This window comes from Hyla sarda, chromosome 9, assembly GCF_029499605.1.
Source record: "Hyla sarda isolate aHylSar1 chromosome 9, aHylSar1.hap1, whole genome shotgun sequence".
Classification (NCBI taxonomy): Eukaryota; Metazoa; Chordata; class Amphibia; order Anura; family Hylidae; genus Hyla; species Hyla sarda.
In genome coordinates, this window is record NC_079197.1 from 153,784,552 (window position 1) to 153,804,950 (window position 20,399).

A 20,399-nucleotide genomic window follows, 5' to 3' on the forward strand; every position below is an offset into this window, starting at 1 on the left:
CAGTAAATCAAGTCATCTCTGTCGGCTGTCACTATCTTCAGTCAAGTCAAGTCTATTATAGTCAGTGTGGCTGTCCTAAAGTCTGTCAAAGTCACTGCAAGTCCCAGCAAGCTGTGAGGTCCCCTGTGTTACTGGTCACCTCTCTGGGATCCTGGCCGAGCTGTAAAGACTATTACCATCTGTCTACTTCAGTAAAGCTACCGTTAACCCTGACCTGGCCTTGGACTCTTATTTGACCTGCCTAACTAGGACTGGCGTCACGAACATTGAAGGGTTAACACCATCTGCCCCTGGACTACAACATCTGCCCCTACACCTCTCATCGCACCCCCGGGGCGCACCACATATCAGTTAACGGGGACGGTCAAACCAATGCTTAGATCTGATTCTTTGGCTTTCAGATTAGTTGGCTTATGACTGTCCTACATCTCGTCACTGATAAAAACTTAAAAGTCAATGTAGAAACCGAGAAGCTTTAAGGTGATGAATCGCTTCATTTATCTCTCAGCAGGATCATTGATCGCACAGACATGCGGTATCCACCCTTATGGCTACTTAGATACTGAGCAAAAGATTTTATTGCAGCTAGTATATATTACCTGTGAACATCATCATACAGATAAGAAGCCAGGGATTCTGGGAGAGTGTCGCTCTTCTTTGTGGTCTCCACCCTGACAGAAAGAGAACAGTGGGATATTTCTGTTGTTTACATTTCATGCTAATATGAATTTTTGCTGAAAGGCTCAAGTACAGGTAAAACAGGTTAGTACAGAAAAAGGTACAGCAGATCTGAAGGTATACTCAGAAAGGGTGGAAATTAAAGGGTTATTCCAGGAAAAAAATTGGCTCCAGAAAGTTAAACAGATTTGTAAATTACTTCTATTAAAAAAAAAATCTTAATACTCCCAATAGTTATCAGCTGCTGAAGTTGAGTTGTTCTTTTTTGTCTGACAACAGTGCTCTCTGCTGACACCTCTGTCTGTCTCAGGAACTATCAAAAGTAGGACCAAATCCCCATAGGAAACCACTCCTGCTCTGAACGGTTTCCGAGACAGACAGAGGTGTCAGCAGAGAGCACTGTTGTCAGACGGTAAGGAACAACTCAACTTCAGCAGCTGATAACTACTGGAAGAATTAAGATTTTTTGTATATAAGAACTTTCTGGAGTCAGTTGATATAAAAAAAAAGTTTTTTTTACTGGAATACCCATTAAAGAATATTATTGTAAAGCAATCCTTTCTATGTATCTGTAATTTTTTTTACTTGTTTTCCCTTCTGCAGGATATAGGTATATAAATATATATATATATATATATATATATATATATATTTTTTTTTTTTTTTTTTTACTCCAGAGGATATTATAAAGCAATCCTGAGCAGTGCAAGCACTTGGATGAGATATAACGCTTATTACACTTATTTTCACTTGTTACACTTATTTTCCCTTCTATAGCATATAGACTTAAAAAAAAAAAAAATTCCTGAGCATTTTTCCTGAGCTCAGCTCCAGAAGACATTATAGAGCAGTACTGAGCAGTGCAAGCATTAGGGTAAGATATGACATTTATTACAAGCTGCAGCATCTCTTTGTGTCTCTCTCTGCCTCTGTCTCTCCCCAACAGCTCACTCCTTCCCCCTCTCTTCCTTCTCCATAGACTTCTAAGGACATCATGTAATCTGATCCTTCAGTGAGCTGTCTGTCAAGATGGATTTTGTAGTAAAAGAGGAGTTTGGAATGGAGAGAGGGAGAGACTCTTAAGTGGAGAAGGATGCATTTTTCTTCCACATTAAGTATGTGAAGTGTATTATATTTGCAAACACTATGAATAAATCTAAGTTTTTTTTATTTTTTTTATAAGTCCAGTACTTATTTAAACTTAAAAAGTAAACTTATAGGCGAACACTCTAAAAATTACATTACGTGGTTGTTATTCATGTGGTGAGTTTACTGATGGCAGTGTTTTCCAAACAGTGAGTCTCCAGCGGTTGCAAAACTACAACTCCCAGCATGCCCGGACAGCCAAAGGCTGTCCGGGCATGCTGAGAGTTGTAGTTTTGCCACCGCTGGAGATACATTGTTTGGAAAACACTGGCTGATAGTTTCCCTGTTTGCATTCTGCAGATTTTCTGCAATTGATCCAGTTTGCCTGTCTTCAGCACGAACCCAATTGAGGACTCTTGGAACTGTCTTCTGCATTTGCTGTCATTTGCTGTCCTCCATTTCCCTTATAGGGTTTTTCCAGGCTAAATTGTAATGCATTGTGTAGTGACCGGACTGGGCTTCCGTAGCTCAGCTCTCATTCACTTCAATAGGTACTGAGCTGCAGTAACAAAGCGCAGCCACTACATAATGTATGGCGCTGTCTGCTTTCAGCTATGTTGTCTGTATATATGGATGCCGAGGCTCTGGTCATCACCTGGCACCTCGCTGATCTGAATTTTATCGCCTGTCCTAATAAATTTAGCACCGAAAATCCCTTTTAGGCAAAACGTGACCGTATACGGCTGGGGGGGTTAAAAACCTGGCGCTCCTGTATCCCAGCCATATCCAGCCCGTATTTAATGCATTTCAATGAGCCGACCGGAGTCAAATGCTGACTCCAGTCGGCTCATTTTCGCCCGGTATACGGTTTTCCCACTGGACCTAAAACTGTGAAATACCACAGTTTTAGGTCCGGTTAAAAGAACCATATACGGGGCAGAAATGAGCCGACCGGAGTCAGCGTTTGACTCCGGTCGGCTCATTAAAATGAATATTCATATTTTCGCAAATATCGGCACTTCCAGAGGACACTGATCCCTCCCTTCTTTTAGGTGAAAGATATAATTGTGCATGCGCACTATGCGAATTTCATTACGAATTTTCGCAGAGAAAAAAAGGGAACAAACATAGCGAATATGCGAATTTCGCGAACATATGACGAATATCTGCTCATATATTCCCGAAATATCGAGAATTCAAATATGGCCCCTGCCGCTCATCACTAATGACCACATCATCACATTGATGGTCAGTCATCATATTCTGTAGTCCTATTCATGTGCCGCTGTAGGTGAGCAGCGTCCCACCATCCTGCCAGGGCCTCATTCTTTTCACATATTTCTACATTGTCATTTACTTTCCAAATTCCTTTCCTTGAATCATTGCTCAATAAAAATGATCCCATTAAAAAGACTTAAATGGGCACTGTCAGATCCAAAAACTTTTTACATGTTGTCACTGATGAAAATTAAAGACCTTTCGTAATATGGTTGTTTAAAATACTTTGAATATTTAATAAAGAAAAAGGCTCCTGAAAATCCCACCACTAGGGGTCCCCATACCTATTGGGACACTAACCAGTCCTGCAGCAGCATCAGGCTTGCCCATGAGTCATGGACAAGAGATGACTCATGGACAAAGCTGGATGAGCAGACACATCAATCATCTCCCACCACCACAAGGGAGGGACATGCGCCCATCTACCACACACTAATCACCTTCCACCATCACAAGGGATGGACACACCCCCTTCTACCACACACCAATCAGCTCCCACCTCCACAAGGGAGGGACAAGCCCACTTCCACCACACACCAATCACCTTCCACCATCACAAGGGATGGACACGCCCCCTTCCAACACACACCAATCTACTCCCACCACCACAATGGAGGGACACGCCCCCTTCTACCACACACCAATCACCTCCCACCACCACAAGGGAGGGACACGCCACCTTCCCCTGAGAGGATTTCTCACACTGTAAGCTAATGAAAAGAGGGGGTTTTATAATAAATATAGGTGAGAGAGGCATGGAAATTAGATGTACAGTCAAGATTAGGCACTGAATAACATTAAATCCAGCCCTCACCTTTCCTTTCTTGTAGTCATCGGACTTGTAGAGAGCTGTACTTCTGCTGTAGGCTTGGAAACATATTTTTCACTGTTGTTGCTAAAAACAAAAAAAGTTAAATTCAAATTAATTCTGAATTTGTAAATCATTGAAGACAAACCATAGAACTGACCCTAGAGATGATGATTTATCTCATATCCAATCACCATTATTATTTTTCCATGTCCCAGTAATGCAGAGTAACCAGATTTTCCAAACCCAGTCCTCAAGGCCCTCCACCAACAGTCCAGGATTACAATGTTTCCCTATTCTATTGCAATGGATTCACTGAAAAAAACTGAATGTTGGTGGGCCTTGAGGACTGGGCTCGGGACCACTGCTAGTAAAGTATTCCCCTTTTCCCTCATGTCTGATTTCTTGCTATGCAACTGTGGGCTCCCATCCAAGTCTGCTATATATTGGCATCTGACTAGGAACTGACATCTAGGTATGCCCAACTAACTAATGTTCTAAGAGCAGTGGTGGATCCAAGGGGGCAACGGGGCAATTACACCCCCCCCCCCCCCCCCCGATTAATTTCCCCCGCCATATTCGGGACATCCATGTGTCCCGAAAGAGCTTTTCAGGACACAAGGATGTCCCAGTTACCTCTCTGCGGCCCCGCGTTAACTTTAGAAACAGAGCAGAGCGGAGCAGCTAGGAGGAGGACGTGCGCATGGCAAGTTACCAGCAGCACGTCATCTTCAGTGCTCCGACCACCGCTCCGTCAGTCCCGGCCTGGGACCTACTGATATGGCCTATAGGCCATAGCAGTAGATCATGACCCCTGACCGAAGGAGCGGTGGTCGGAACACTGAAGTGGGGCAGTACACAGACATAAAGCCTCAAGCCATGCACTGTATATGGCTGAAGGCTGTATGTCTGTGGGGGCCACTGCCTACCAAATGTGGGGGGAACTATACTGCCAACCTAATGTGGGGGAACTATACTGCTAGCCTAACGTGGGGGAACTACAACCTAATGTGGGGAAACTATACTGCCAACCTAATGTGGGGGAACTATACTGCCAACCTAATGTGGAGGAACTATACTGCCAACCTAATGTGGGGGGAACTATACTGCCAACCTAATGTGGGGGGAACTATACTGCCAACCTAATGTGGGGGAACTATACTGCCAACCTAATGTGGAGGAACTATACTGCCAACCTAGAGCAGCACCGCTAGTATCGGTACTTCATGGGTTAAATGGCTCTTTCAGCTGATAGAAGGTTAGTGCAGCAATGGAATCACAATTCATATGGAGTCAGCGGTGGTGCTGGAAATAGACATAAAGTCGATATATGTAACCAGGTGTATCAAAGGAATAAAAGACAGCTTTCCGCACTCCCCGCACAGTACTTGACTCGAAGCTCCTAATCAGAGATGCTGACAGACCAGGGCAGCATAAGGTGCATAGCGCTCAGAGGTGAGGCGATTACCGGCAATTTCGCGCCGTATGCGCTTCTTCTGGCCTCTGGATACGTCATCGCACTTTGCATTTTTATTTGCAGGTGAGCCGAAGCATGTGACCAGTTCCGGTGCACAGGTAGTGAGAATAAAACAAAGTATATAGAAAAATGGTTAAAATTAAGCCGAATTGGCTTCACATACTCAAACTGTAGTACACAGTATCAAACTGTAGTACACAGTATTTTTACAAAAAAGGTGCCATATCTACGCGATCATTGAAGCCAAGCGGACCCTGCGCATCTAAGCGCAGGATCCACTTGGCTTCAGAGCGCAGCAATCTAGTTTCACAGTCCACTGAGGAGGAAGCTTTCTTTATTATTTCAAGCCCTCCAAATATTTGTTCTTCCGTATTACTATTGTGGACTTCTCTCATGTGCTGCACAAATCTGGGGGCACATTACCTGTCTTAATGGAGTATAGCTGTTCACGTATTCTAATTCTCAGAGGTCTAATTGTTTTACCAATATAGTAGCGCTGGCAGCTACACATAATAAAATAAACTATGGCAGTATAGAGATAGCGTTCGGCACTGCACTACATGAATGTGGCTATATGGCAAGTTCGTGTACACCTGTATTAAAAGTGGCAACTGCAGTAGATCCGGACTGGGGTGCTCAATTCTTAGAAGACAGTCTATAAGAATGCAGCAATTGGAAAGATGAATGGCACTCACCAGTCTCGTAGTATAACTATGTTTTATTCCATGAAGTGCAACATAGTAACAGGCAAGGCCAGGGAGGACTCGGACGTCGTCCACGTAGCGGTGATAGCTATTTCGTGCGCTTTGCGCATGAAATAGCTATCACCGCTACGTGGACGGCCTGTTGCACTTCATGAAATAAAACACGTTTGTTATACTACGAGACTGGTGAGTGCCATTCATCTTTCCAATTGTTGCAATAAAATAAAGTACATGAGATGTACGGCATGTACTGAGATCATGAATGGTGCAAAATGTATGTCCTATTTTAATTGATTCGGAGTTAATATTGTGTTTGCTTGTGGACAGCTGCCACATTTTCTACTCCCTTTGGGGCCATGTTTAGTTAGCCAATTTTCTTTTTGATCAGAGGTAGTTTTTATTCCATTAATCATTTCACCGAGAGTTTTGTTTTTCCGATACGTGATGATAGGTCTCTTTTTAGTGATCTCTACTAGATCATTATCCAAGATATGCCAGTTTTTATTAATAGCAGATTGAATTATAGAATTCATAGAACTATTTTTAAATGCAAACACTATATCCTTTCTTCTCGTTTTTCATTTCTTTTTATGGAATTTTTATTCTGATAAACGAAATTATTTCTGGGGATTGCATTCACTTTCGTCAAGGCAGTTTTTATGATATGTTTGCGATAACCTCTACTTAATAACCGACATGACAGATCTTCTGCTTGCTGTTGAAAAATAATAGGGTCTGCATTGTTTCGTTTAAGTCTTAAAAACAGTAACTGGTACAAACAAGAGTCAGGAACAGCAATGGGCAGTCCCACATCATGCTAATCTGTTTCTATCTCATTTTGAGAAGGAATATATTTACTGTTCTGCTAACCCCTTTATCCATACTATTAAAGCTTTTTTGAGATACATAGATGACGTGCTAATAGTATGGGAAGGAGATCAAAATACGTTTGAAGCCTTCGTCACATACCTTAATCAGACTAACTAAATGAATATGATGTTCACGAGTTAATTTGGAGGTAATACTACAGAATTCTTAGATCTCACTATTTATGTTGAAAATGACAAACTTCTCAACAAAGGTTTTCGTAAACAATATATTACATTATGAAAGCTCTCATCCTCAACAAACAAAAAAATTCTATTCCTTTCAGTCAATTTTTAAGACTTAAAGGGATACTCCGGTGAAAACCTTTTTTCTTTTAAATCAACTGGTGGCAGAAAGTTAAACATATTTGTAAATTACTTCTATTAAAAAATCTTAATCCCTCCAGTACTTATTAGCTGCTGAATGCTACAGAGGAAATTCCTTTCTTTTTGGAACACTGATGACATCACGAGCACAGTGCTCTCTGCCGACATCTCTGTCCATTTTAGCAACCATGCATAGCAGATGTATGCTAAGAGCAGCATGGTGGCTCAGTGGTTAGCCCTGCTGCCTTGCAGTGCTGGGGACTTGGGTTCAAATCCCACTAAGGACAACAATAAATAAAGCGTTATTATTATTATTATAATAACGTCAGCATAGAGAACTGTGCTCGTGATGTCATCAGAGAGCATTCCAAAAAGAAAAGAATTTCCTCTGTAGTATTCAGCAGCTAATAAGTACAGGAAGGATTAAGATTTTTTTTAATAGAAGTAATTTACAAATATGTTTAACTTTCTGCCACCAGTTGATTTAAAAGAAAAAAGGTTTTCACCGGAGTACCCCTTTAAACGAAACAATGCAGACCCTCTTATTTTTCAACAGCAAGCAGAAGATCTGTCATGTCGGTTATTAAGTAGAGGTTATCGCAAACATATCATAAAAACTGCCTTGACGAAAGTGAATGCAATCCCCAGAAATAATTTTGTTTATCAGAATAAAAATTCCATAAAAAGAAATGAAAAACAAGAAGAAAGGATATAGTGTTTGCATTTAAAAATAGTTCTATGAATTCTATAATTCAATCTGCTATTAATAAAAACTGGCATATCTTGGATAATGATACTGATCTAGTAGAGATCACTAAAAAGAGACCTATCATCACGTATCGGAAAAACAAAACTCTTGGTGAAATGATTAATGGAATAAAAACTACCTCTGATCAAAAAGAAAATTGGCTAACTAAACATGGCCCCAAAGGGAGTAGAAAATGTGGCAGCTGTCCACAAGCAAACACAATATTAACTCCAAATCAATTAAAATAGGACATACATTTTGCACCATTCATGACCTCATTACATGCCGTACATCTCATGTAGTTTATTTTATTATGTGTAGCTGCCAGCGCTACTATATTGGTAAAACAATTAGACCTCTGAGAATTAGAATACGTGAACAATTATACTCCATTAAGACAGGTAATGGTGCCCCCAGATTTGTGCAGCACATGAGAGAAGTCCACAATAGTAATACGGAAGAATAAAAATTTGGAGGGCTTGAAATAATAAAGAAAGCTTCCTCCGCAGTGGACCGTGAAACTAGATTGCTGCGCTCTGAAGCCAAGTGGATCCTGCGCTTAGATGCGCAGGGTCCGCTTGGCTTCAATGATCGCGTTGATATGGCACCTTTTTTGTAAAAATACTGTGTACTACAGTTTGATATATCTTCCTTCAGTATGTGAAGTCAATTCGGCTTAATTTTAACCATTTTTCTATATACTTTGTTTTTTTTTCACTACCTGTGCACCGGAACTGGTCACATGCTTCGGCTCACCTGCAAATAAAAATGCAAAGCGCGATGTCGTATCCAGAGGCCGGAAAAAGCGCATATGGCTCGAAATTGCCGGTAATCGTCTCACCTCTGAGCGCTATGCACCTTATGCTGCCCGGGTCTGTCAGCATCTCTGATGCTTCGAGTCAAGTACTGTGCGGTGAGTGCGGAAAGCTGTCTTTTATTCTTTTGATACACTTGGGAACTATGCATACAACCTAATGTGGGGGGAACTATGCTGACAACCTAGTGTGGGGGAACTATGCTGCCTACCAAATGTGGGGGAACTATACTGCCAACCTAATGTGGAGGAACTATGCTGCCTACCTTGTGTGGGGGAACTATGCTGCCTACCTAGTGTGGGGGAACTATGCTGCCTACCTAGTGTGGGGGAACTATGCTGCCTACCTAGTGTGGGGGAACTATGCTGCATACTTAAAGGGGTACTCCACTGCCCCAGCGTTCGGAACATTTTGTTCCGAACTCTGGGTGCTGGCTGCGGGGGTTGTGACATCAAGCCTTGCCCCCTCAATGCAAGTCTATGGGAGGGGGCGTGTCGACCACCACACGATACTCTGAAAATTCCCTTCCAGAGACTAGACTCTTGATCCGCCCCTGTCTAAGAGAGTATTTCAAATAGAGAAAAGACTGGGCGCTGCCTGCGTGGACACTATTGGAGAGTAATAGCAAGCATTTAGTTGGGGTGAATGTCCTTAGCAGTCTAGGAACATATGGGGTGCTACGTGAATGTAGATGTATACAATATCGTAACAATCTTGAAGGAAAAGAAAATGGAGCACACACCTGATAATCCTGCTGCAACGATTTATTCGGCGTTCAGAACTGGAACATAGACATTACTTCACCCAGTGTTTCACGCCGTAAGGCGTTCCATCAGGCCCCAGGTGACCGTCACCGGGGGCCTGATGAAACCACTTACTGCGTGAAACAGCGGCTGTTATCCGGGTGCACGTTCTTGCGATCCAACTCTGCCCGTGACACGGGGTGAAGTAATGTCTATGTTCCAAATCTGAACGCCGAATAAATCATTGCAGCAGGATTATCAGGTGTGTGCTTCGTTTTCTTTTCCTTCAAGATTGTTACGATTGTTACGACAGTGTTATAAGTGTCACATGGATGGTCACTCATCAAATTCTGTACACAGCATCTCCTGCTGTAAATGACCCCAAGGGCCCCCTACCAGGACCACTCTTCATTGTATAATTAAAAATACATAAATCCATTCCTCACCTTTCCTTTCTTGTAGTCATTGGACTTGTAGGGGGCTGTATTTCCGCTACAGGTCTGGATACAGTTTTTTCATTGTTGATGCTTAAAAGAAAGAAATCAAATTCTGTTCAAATTATTCTAAATTTGTAAATTCCTAGAGATGATGATACATATCATATCTTACACCATCATAATAATTCAGAAGGAGACACAGGCCTTGTTCCCACTAGCGTTATGAATTCTATATGTAATGTCCCAGTACAGGACATGGTCCTGCACTACACTTAGGCCTATGTCAGGATGAGTCCCTCAGTGACCTGGGGGCTCCCCTGCAGGGTCTCCCCTGCTGTTTCTATAATGTTCTTTATCTTACCTTATGTGTAGTCAGTGTCCTAATGTATAGATAGTCTACAAGACCTGAGAGTTGTCTAAAGGACCTCGGAGATTGTCACATGTTATGTTGTCACATGATGTTACCCAGAGAGAACAAGCTTAACCTATGACCCACAGCTTGACCAATGGGCTTTAGTCCAGCCCCCCACTATATAAATGGGGGGCCATTACAATTGAGTGTCTTCTCTTCTCTTATCTCTTACCATCTGCTACTGAGCACAGCAACCACCAGAGATCTCAGTGCTAGTGACCAGCATCTGGAAGACCCCAAAGCTACAGTCATTCCAGTAAGTCAAAAGTCTATGTCTGCTGTCACTACAAATAGTCAGGTCCTGCATATAGCCTCGATAATTGAAGCCTCGATAATTGTCACAAGTCTATTACAAGTATAATTGGTCCCAGCAAGCTGCGAGGTCTTCTGTGTTCCTGGCCACCTCTCTGGGAATCTGGCCTAGCTGTGAAGATAATTCCATCTGTCTGAACTCAGTAAAGCCTCCGTTGAACCATAGCTGGTTGTGGACTCTCCTTTCCATAACTAGCCATTGGAATAGTGGAGATGCCGTTCGTGTGGTTCCGGTACCCAAAAACCACTCTGGCGTCACGAACACTAGGGGTTAATACCATCTGGCCCCATCACCTACACCGCTACGCCCGTGGTCCCGCCATACACCATGGGTCACAACATATAAGGAATCTATTTTTGGACAAAACTAAATGATTTTTCTTTTATGTATCCTTTCACCAGCCATCAGGGGTATTAGCTTTGGCATTTTATATGGTAATAAAGCCCTAGATTTGGTCTCCACCACGGGAAGAGCGCTCAGGTTTATGTGCTGGTGACAAATAGTGGGCGATGTGACAGGTTATTATCTCATTTTTCATATTTTGTGACAAGTAAAACATTTTTTAAATATTTCCAAAAATATTTAAATGACTTAAGGCTGCATTCACATCACGTTTTGTCACTTCGGCTGCTGGGTCCAGCTGGGAAATTTCAAAGCCGGGTGCTCCAGTATCCCTGCCTGACCGGCGCCAAATCTCATTCACTTAAATGAGCCAGCCGCAGCATACCATGGTTTGAAGTCCGCTCAAAAAACCGGATAAGTGGTAAAAATAAGCTGAACGGAGTCACTATCTGACTCCAGTCGGCTCATTTAAAGGGTATTCCACCCCTAGACATCTCCTTTAAATAAGGGATAAGATGTCTGATCGCGGGGGTCCCTAGCAGTGGGACACCCACGATCAGACATCTTATCTCCTGCTGCACCTGGTGTTTGTTTAGAGCATCGGGTGCAGCGCCGGAGGCTTGTGTCGTCATGACCACGCACCCTCAATGCATGTCTATGGGAGGGGGCATGAGGGACGTCACATCCCCTCCCATAGACTTGCGTTGAGGGGGTGTGGCCGTGACTTCACGATCCTCTGTCCCGCATCTCCAGTCATCGGGCACGGAGCGAAGTTCACTCCATGCACCGGATGTTTGGGGCTCCGCAGCAGAGATCGCAGGGGTCCCGCCGCTGGGGACCCCCGGGATCTCTGCTGCGGAGCCCCAAACATCCGGTGCATGGAGTGAACTTCGGATAGGGGATAAGATGTCTAGGGGCTGAATACCCCTTTAAGTGAAAGATATTAGGACCCAGTAGTGACAGAACGTGATGTGAATGCAGCCAACAGCACAACGTAGAGCTAAAAAAGATGTTCTAGAATAGTTTTTAGGGGAAATACAAGGATTAACTAAAACAGACAGTCCATGAGAGGCCACAGGTGTGTTTTAAATGGGCACTGTCACCAACTTGATTTTTTGATATGTTGTAGTACTTATGTACTACAACATATCTCTAATATACTTTTATTTTTTATTCTTTCATTAAAAAGGTTTAATTTACATTTAAAAACCGGCCACTGAAAAAGGACTGATTTTGGAGTGGCAATCAGTCCTTTTTGAGTTAGGCTGCACTCGCTCCCTGCCTGTCAATCAGACAGGCGGGAGCGAGTGCATTGGCTCCCCGGCCACTGGCTGGCAGGCCACTCCTCCCGCACATCGCCGCCTCCTCGTTGCCGCCGCTGTCCCTGCACGCCCGCTGCTGGACTCTGCAGTAACAACTCTGCAAGTGTAATGAGGGAACGGGGTATGCGGGGCGGGGGGAGGGGTAGGAGGGAACGGGCTAGTACTGTAGCGGGGGGGGGGGGGGTAACGGGCTAGCAAAAAAAAAAATAGGATGGTGGGAGCTACCCTTTAAGAAAAAATCACTCTACCTGGTAGATACTGTCTGAGATGTTGACTTTGTAGCTTGATTTGTTTTCCAGTTTTTCTCAAGCCTGTAGGTGCAAAATACACATTTATATACATTAACGCTTCCTCTATATTATATCAAATTCAATTATATTATATTATAAGGAGCATTCCGGAGGTCCATCTGAGCTTGAAAGTCAACAACAGTGAATCGCTCCACTAATCTCTCATCAGGATCATTTATCTCATAGACTCAACTATCCCTAAAGCGAAGATACTGAGCATAGATTGTTATTTTCCGATCTCAAGCATTACCTAGTAGCATCATCATACAGATAAGAAGCAAGGGATTCTGGGAGAGCATCGCTCTTCTTCGTGATTTCCACCCTACCAGAGAGAACAAATAACATTTACATTTCATGGTAATGTTGTTTTCTGCTGAAAGGCTTGTGTACAGGTAAAACAGGTTAGAACATTAAAAGGTGCGAAACAAAAAAAAAAAAAAGGGGTAGGTGCTGACAAATAGGAGGTGTAGTCTCTTGAGATTGAGCTTTCATTTGCTTGGACTGGTTAGATCCAAAAGAAAGGGAAGTATCTAATTTTGCTCTATGCAGAAACCTGGTCAACTACGCTATTGTGTACACACACACACACACAAAAAAAAACCTTTTTAGAAATCACCAAATGTAAGTTGTGACCATAGCAATGATCACAGGTAACTTAAATTTTCCATTGCAAATGATTAATGGGGTTATCCAGGAAAAAAACTTTTTTTTATATATATATCAACTGGCTCCAGAAAGTTAAACAGATTTGTAAATTACTTCTATTAAAAAATCTTAATCCTTTCAGTATTTATGAGCTTCTGAAGTTAAGGTTGTTCTTTTCTGTCTAAGTGCTCTCTGATGACACGTGTCCCGGGAAACGCCCAATTTAGAAGCAAATCCCCATAGTAAACCTCTTCTTAACTGGGCGGTTCCCGAGACACGTGTCATCAGAGAGCACTTAGACAGAAAAGAACCTTAACTTCAGAAGCTCATAAGTACTGAAAGGATTAAGATTTTTTTAATAGAAGTAATTTACAAATCTGTTTAACTTTCTGGAGCCATTTGATATATAAAAAAAAGTTTTTTCCTGGAATACCCCTTTAAAGGGGTACTCCACCTGCCAGCGTTCGGAATATTTAGTTCTGAACGCTGTGTGCGCGCTGCAGGGGTCGACTACGCCCCCTCCTGCTATCAGGCCATGCCCCCTCAATGTAAGTCTATGGGAGGGGGCGTGGCAGTAGCCACGCCCCATCCCATAGACTTGCATTGAGGGGACATGGCCGACCCACGCAGCGCACCCACAGCGTTCGGAACTTAATGTTCTGAATGCTGGCCAGTGGAGAACCCCTTTAAACAGCTAGACTGGTAACCTGGTTAGCCAATAAAATGTGGCCGAAGAGGTAGAAAGCCACAGGAACATACAGATAGATACGGCTGCAGTGAAAGGGGCTGTGTTCTCTATTGATCTGTGAAGATGTCAGATCTCCGCTGATCACTACATGATGGCACATGTCCTGTGTGTGTACATGCGGGGACATTCATTTGAATGAGCCGACCAGAGTCATATAGTGACCATGGCATATCACAGTTTTTGGTCCGGTCAAAAAAACGGATATGGGGCAAAAATGAGCCGACCGGAGTCACTTAATGACTCCGGTCGGCTCATTCAATTGAATGAGATCGGGGCCGGGTCCGGCTGGGATAAGGGATCCAGTTCCCGTATTAACAAAACATAATGTGAACCCTTATTGCTGTTTTTTGCTGCTTTAGATGTCCAAACCTATGAGTGTCACATTCATAGTCTTCATATTTTCTGCTGCTGTAAATAACCCCATGGCCCCTTACCAGGTCCATCCTTCATTGACCAACACAAATATCCCATTAAAAAGACCGAAATCCAGTCCTTACCTTTCCTTTCTTGTAGTCATTGGACTTGTAGCCAGTTGTCTTTCGCCTGAAGGTTTGGAAACATTTTCGTCATTGTTGCTCCTAAAAAATCAACAAAACAAAAACCCAATCAAGATAAACCATAGAAATTTACCCTAAAGACGATGACTTATCTCATATCCAGTCACCATTTTTTTTTTTATAGTTCTAAAAGGGACACAGGCCCCTTAGCCACTAGTGTTTTGACTTCTCTTCATACTAGGGACATCACAGTTATGGTGTCATGGCGGCACAGCATTCTATGTATCTATCCTGCTCAGGCATCATATCAACTTGGATTTAACATCTTGTAGCATGCATTGTCCCCTGAAGATACTTTGCAGTTGAAACACGTTGGGACAGCTAAGTACCAAATTATTATCACCAAGTGTTTTCTTGATTTTTTTTTCCCTATTGGAATTTTTCTAGAGTCTAGAGGGTTTTAGCCTGTTCCATAGGGTACATAAAAGCTGGGATGGTCCCCCTGAGAAAAGAAATTACTGGGCACTGGTATATTCGCATAAGTATATTTCCCCAAGTTCTAAGATGATATCATCCCTGTCCAAATTGCTACAGTCAGGTTAGGACAGTGTTTTCTAGAGAGCGTGTCTCCAGATGTTGCAAAATTACAACTCCCAGCATGCCCGGACAACATTTGGCTGTCCAGGCATGCTGGGAGTTGCAGTTTTGCAATAGCTGGAGGAACACTGTTTGGATAACACTGGGGTAGGGAGTTTTTTGTTTAATATTCCTCGTGATACATGTTGCTGTATCGTGATTTGTGGTCTAGGGACTTATTAGGTGTGTTATCTGAAGTTTAAGGGGTTAATTCCAGGGGGTAAATAAGTCCAGCCCACAGATCACGAGGTACCATGATTAAGAGCGTTCTTTACACTAGAAATGCGTTAGATTTGTAAAGCCTGTGAGAGTGCCAGTGTTTTTATGTAACTCGGAAATAAAGAAAACTAGGACTTTCCCCATTGAAAAATAGATCTTTTCTTCTATAATATTATGTACACAAAAATGGTAACATTTTTAACCCTGCAAACTTAAGAATTGGAAAAGGAAGGTGAAAGTTTGTAGGGCCGAGCCAATTTAGTTTTTTTTATTTGCACAAGATGCTGGCATGAATAATTTTCCTGCCATGAAGGACACTGTACAAAAAGGAAGAACAAAACACAAAGCGCTCCCATGAGCAGATCCAATTAATAAGTCAAAATAAATAAAGCACTATATGCCCACCTAGTATGGTGTGCATAAATAAGGCACAACACTCATGAAAGCAGGGCACCAGGAGCTGAAGAAAGGCTGCCGCGGCGTTTCCACGCTGGCTTGGCGTGTAAGACAATAGAGGTTTTGGACAACTGGATTTTGCAAACTGGTGTCCGCGCTGCCGGGGAGGATATATGCTTCAAGAATTGTTAAGACCAGATCAAGGTAAGAGAAATATACTTTATTTTTACACAACGTGTTTCTAGGCCGGGTTGGCCCTTTCATCAGGCGTGTACAAAAAGATCAGAAGGGTCACTATATACAAAATCAATGGAGTATGATATCTGGATGACGTACTCCATTGATTTTGTATATAGTGACCCTTCTGATCTTTTTGTACACGCCTGATGAAAGGGCCAACCCGGCCTAGAAACGCGTTGCGTGAAAATAAAGTATATTTTTCTTACCTAGATCTGGTCTTAGCAATTCATGAAGCATATATCCTCCCCGGCAGCGCGGACACCAAGTTCCAAAATCCTGTTGTGCAAAACCTCTAATGAAGGACACTGTGTCTTTTGATAGTGTTTTGGACCTGCACATTTTGTTAGGATGGAGCCCTCTGTGAGTCATATCTTTAAATATAAGAACAGATGTAATTTCTTTTAAAAAAAAAAACAAAAACAGCACCACCCCTGTCTTCAGGTTGTGTGTGGTATTACTACTAGGCCTCATTCACTTCAATGTAAGTGAGCTGCAATGCCGCACACAACCTGAGGACAGGTGTGGCGCTGTTTCCTGGATAACCTCTTTAATAAGTTGCTGTTAAGGGAGAATCAAATGTTTCTCACAAATAGAGAAACAAAACATGACCGGCGTTGACCGCACATCCACAACTTGTACTATGATCTAGTTGCTTCTCAGAATCATTTCAAATTCTGAAACAGATTGTTAATGTACCTTTTGATCAAAAGATGCAAGCCCAGTCGCCATGGCTAGGCCGGCAAGAATCAAATCTCACCAATGACTTGCTTTGGTCCCATTAACAAATATTAGTTATCAGCAAATGTTGTCTATGGTTGTAATGACCAGTTATTGTTCTGTGATATGGATATTGCTTTAGAAAATAGTTCCATTCAGCATTGCCTTTCAGCTGATCTACAGCTTTAAGGGGAACTCTGGAGGAAACAAGAGGGAAACAAATGTTTTCAAATCAACTAGTGCCAGAAAGTTAAACAGATTTGTAAATTACTTTTATTAAAAAAATCTTAATCCTTCCAGTACTTATCAGCTGCTGTATACTACAAAGAAAATTGTATACCGTATTTTTGGTCCTATAGGACGCACCGGCGTATAAGACGCACCCAATTTATAGGTGCAAAATCTAAAAAAATAAAGATTTTGAACCCAATAGTGGTCTTCAACCTGCGGACCTCCAGATGTTGCAAAACTACAACTCCCAGCATGCCCGGACAGCCGTTGGCTGTCCGGGCATGCTGGGAGTTGTAGTTTTGCAACATCTGGAGGTCCGCAGATTGAAGACCACTGCATAGGAGGTAATACTCACGTGTCCCCGCTGCTCCGGAACGTCTCTGCTGCCGGCCGGGTATCCTCGCTCTCCGTCGCCGCCATCACGTTGTTACGCACGCCGACGCACGTACGCGACGACGTGATGACGAGGAAGGAGAGCGCCGGCCATACAGGGGATCCCTGAATGGAGAAGACACCGAGATGGCAAGTAAGGTCCCCCCCGGTGTCCTGTAAGCACTAACCCGGCTATTCAGTCGGGCTGTTTGGGACCGCCGCGGTGAAATCGCGGCGGTCCCGAACAGCCTGACTGAGCAGCTGGGTTAGTGTCACTTTCCCTTCAGACGCGGCGGTCAGCTTTGATCGCCGCGTCTGAAGGGTTAATACAGGGCATCACTGCGATCGGTGATATCCTGTATTAGCCATGGGTCCCGGCCGTTGATGGCCGCAGGGACCGCCGCAATAGGGGTGTATTCGCCGTATAAGATGCACCGACTTTTTCCCCCCAGTTTTGGGGAAGAAAAAGTGCGTCTTATACGGCGAAAAATACGGTAGTTCTTTTCTGTCTGACCACAGTGCTCTCTGCTGACACCTCTGTCCATGTCAGGAACAGTTCAGATTAGAAGCCTATCCCCATAGCAAACCTCTCCTGCTCTGGACAGTTCCTGACACGGACAGAGGTGTCAGCAGAAAGCACTGTGGTCAGACTGGAAAGAACTTTACAACTTTCTCTGTAGTATACAGCAGCTGATAAGTCCTGGAAGGGTTAAGATTTTTAAATAGAAGTAATTTACAAATCTATTTAACTTTCTGGCACCAGTCTATTTTAAAACATTTTTTTTCCACTGGAGTACCCCTTTTAAAGGGGTACTCCCGTGGAAAACTTTTTTTTTTTTTTTTTTTAATCAACTGGTGCCAGAAAGTTAAACAGATTTGTAAATGACTTCTATTAAAAAAATCTTAATCTTCCAGTACTTTTTAGGGACTGTATACTACAGAGGAAATACTTTCCTTTTTGGTTTTCTCTTCTGTCATGACCACAGTGCTCTCTGCTGACCTCCGCTGTCCATTTTAGGAACTGCCCAGAGCAGGAGAAAATCCCCATAGCAAAGATATGCATATGCTGCTCTGGACAATTCCAAAAAATGAACAGAGAAGGTCAGCAGAGAGCACTGTGGTAGTGACAGAAGAGAAAACCAAAAAGGAAAGCATTTCCTCTGTAGTATACAGCCCCTAAAAAGTACTGGAAGGATTAAGATTTTTTTTTTAATAGAAGTCATTTACAAATCTATTTAACTTTCTGGCACCAGTTGATTTAAAAAAAAATTTTTTTTCCACTGGAATACCCCTTTATTGAGTGCTGCAGTTCCACACTTCATGCATGCTTTTGCAACATAGGATCAAATCTGACCAGGGAAAACGTAAAGTAAGTATAAAATACCACATTCATTCCATAAACATACTAGGCTTCTTATTGGTGCTATATCAACAATACCGATTGTATTATACAGTTTATGTGAGACCTGACACATTTCTACAAATCATCTCCTTTTCTCATTGTAGAGGCTAAAGTGCAATTGCACTAGTTTTATATATATATATATATATATATATATATATATATATATATATATACATACATACATACATATATATACACACTGTATATGCTAAGAGTGTAAGTATTTTTGTGCACTCTCTTAGTATTGACTCCAATAGATCGTGATCACGTAAAACATTTAGTAATAGAAATGGAAAGCTGGGAGCACTCACCAGGACTTCTCTTATCAATCAGCCCTACATATTTATTTTAATTTTACTGTAGCAGCAGGGGAGCGGAGAGGGAAGATGGCGTGGGGGAGAAAGACGGGCAAGCCCGTCTTTCTCCCCCACGCCATCTTCCCCCTCCGCTCCCCTGCTGCTACAGAAAAATGAAAATAAAGACGTACAGCGGGGCAAAAAAGTATTAAAGGGGTATTCCAGGAAAAAACTTTTTTTTTATATATCAACTGGTTCCAGAAAGTTAAACAGATTTGTAAATGACTTCTATAAAAAAAAATCTTAATCCTTTCAGTACTTATGAGCTTCTGAAGTTAAGGTTGTTCTTTTCTGTCTAAGTAATCTCTGATGACACGTGTCTCGGGAAACGCCCAGTTTAGAAGCAAATTCCCATAGCAAACCTCTTCTAAACTGGGCGGTTCCCGAGACACGTGTCATCAGAGAGCACTTAGACAGAAAAGAACAACCTAAACTTCAGAAGCTCATAAGTACTGAAAGGATTAATTTTTTTTATACAAATAATTTACAAATCTGTTTAACTTTCTGGAGCCAGTTGATGTATAAAAAAAAGTTTTTTCCTGGATAACCCCTTTAAGTCAGCCACTAGTTGTGCAAGTTCTCCCACTTAAAAAGATGAGAGAGGCCTGTCATTTTCAGAATCATAGGTATACGTCAACTATGAGGGACAGAATGAGAAAAAAAATCACATTGTCTGATTTTTAAAGAATTTGCAAATTATGATGGAAAATAAGTATTTGGTCAATAACAAAAGTTCATCTCAATACTTTGTTATACACCCTTTGTTGGCAATGACAGAGGTCAAACGTTTTCTGTAAGTCTTCATAAGGTTTTCACACACTGTTGCTGGTATTTTGCCCCATTCCTCCATGCAGATCTCCTCTAGAGCAGTGATGTTTTGGGGCTGTCGTTGGACAACACAGACTTTCAACTCCCTCCAAATGTTTTCTATGGGGTTGAGATCGGGAGACTGGCTAGGCCACTCCAGGACCTTGAAATGCTTCTTAGGAAGCCACTCCTTCGTTGCCCGGGCGGTGTTTTTGCGATCATTGTCATGCGGAAAGACCTTGCTGATGGAAGGAGGTTTTCACTATTGCAGATTCAGTCTTCCCAGCAGGTCTACAATTTTGTTTCTGGTGTCCTTCGACAGCTCTTTTGTCTTGGCCATAGTGGAGTTTGTAGTGTGACTATTTGAGGTTGTGGACAGGTGTCTTTTATATTGATAACAAGTTCAATCAGGTGCCATTAATACAGGTAACGAGTGGAGGACAGAGGAGACTCTTAAAGAAGAAGAAGTTACAGGTCTGTGAGA

At 42.4% G+C, this 20,399-nt stretch overlaps 1 protein-coding gene across 8 annotated transcripts in view; it reads right to left on the reverse strand.

Moving 5' to 3' along the window:
- ZNF185 (zinc finger protein 185 with LIM domain) overlaps positions 1 to 20,399 on the reverse strand; it is a 186,686-nt gene that overhangs the window by 81,220 nt on the left and 85,067 nt on the right. For 7 of the 8 annotated variants that reach the window (XM_056539638.1, XM_056539637.1, XM_056539633.1 and 4 more), the window contains 6 exons: positions 14,537 to 14,617; positions 12,897 to 12,968; positions 12,605 to 12,667; positions 9,977 to 10,057; positions 3,857 to 3,937; positions 600 to 671 (listed from right to left, as the gene is read on the reverse strand). In XM_056539638.1, the coding sequence (XP_056395613.1) occupies positions 600 to 671; positions 3,857 to 3,937; positions 9,977 to 10,057; positions 12,605 to 12,667; positions 12,897 to 12,968; positions 14,537 to 14,617 (450 nt within the window). The remainder of the gene's footprint in view (positions 1 to 599; positions 672 to 3,856; positions 3,938 to 9,976; positions 10,058 to 12,604; positions 12,668 to 12,896; positions 12,969 to 14,536; positions 14,618 to 20,399) is intronic. The other variant, XM_056539639.1, reaches the window with a different exon arrangement.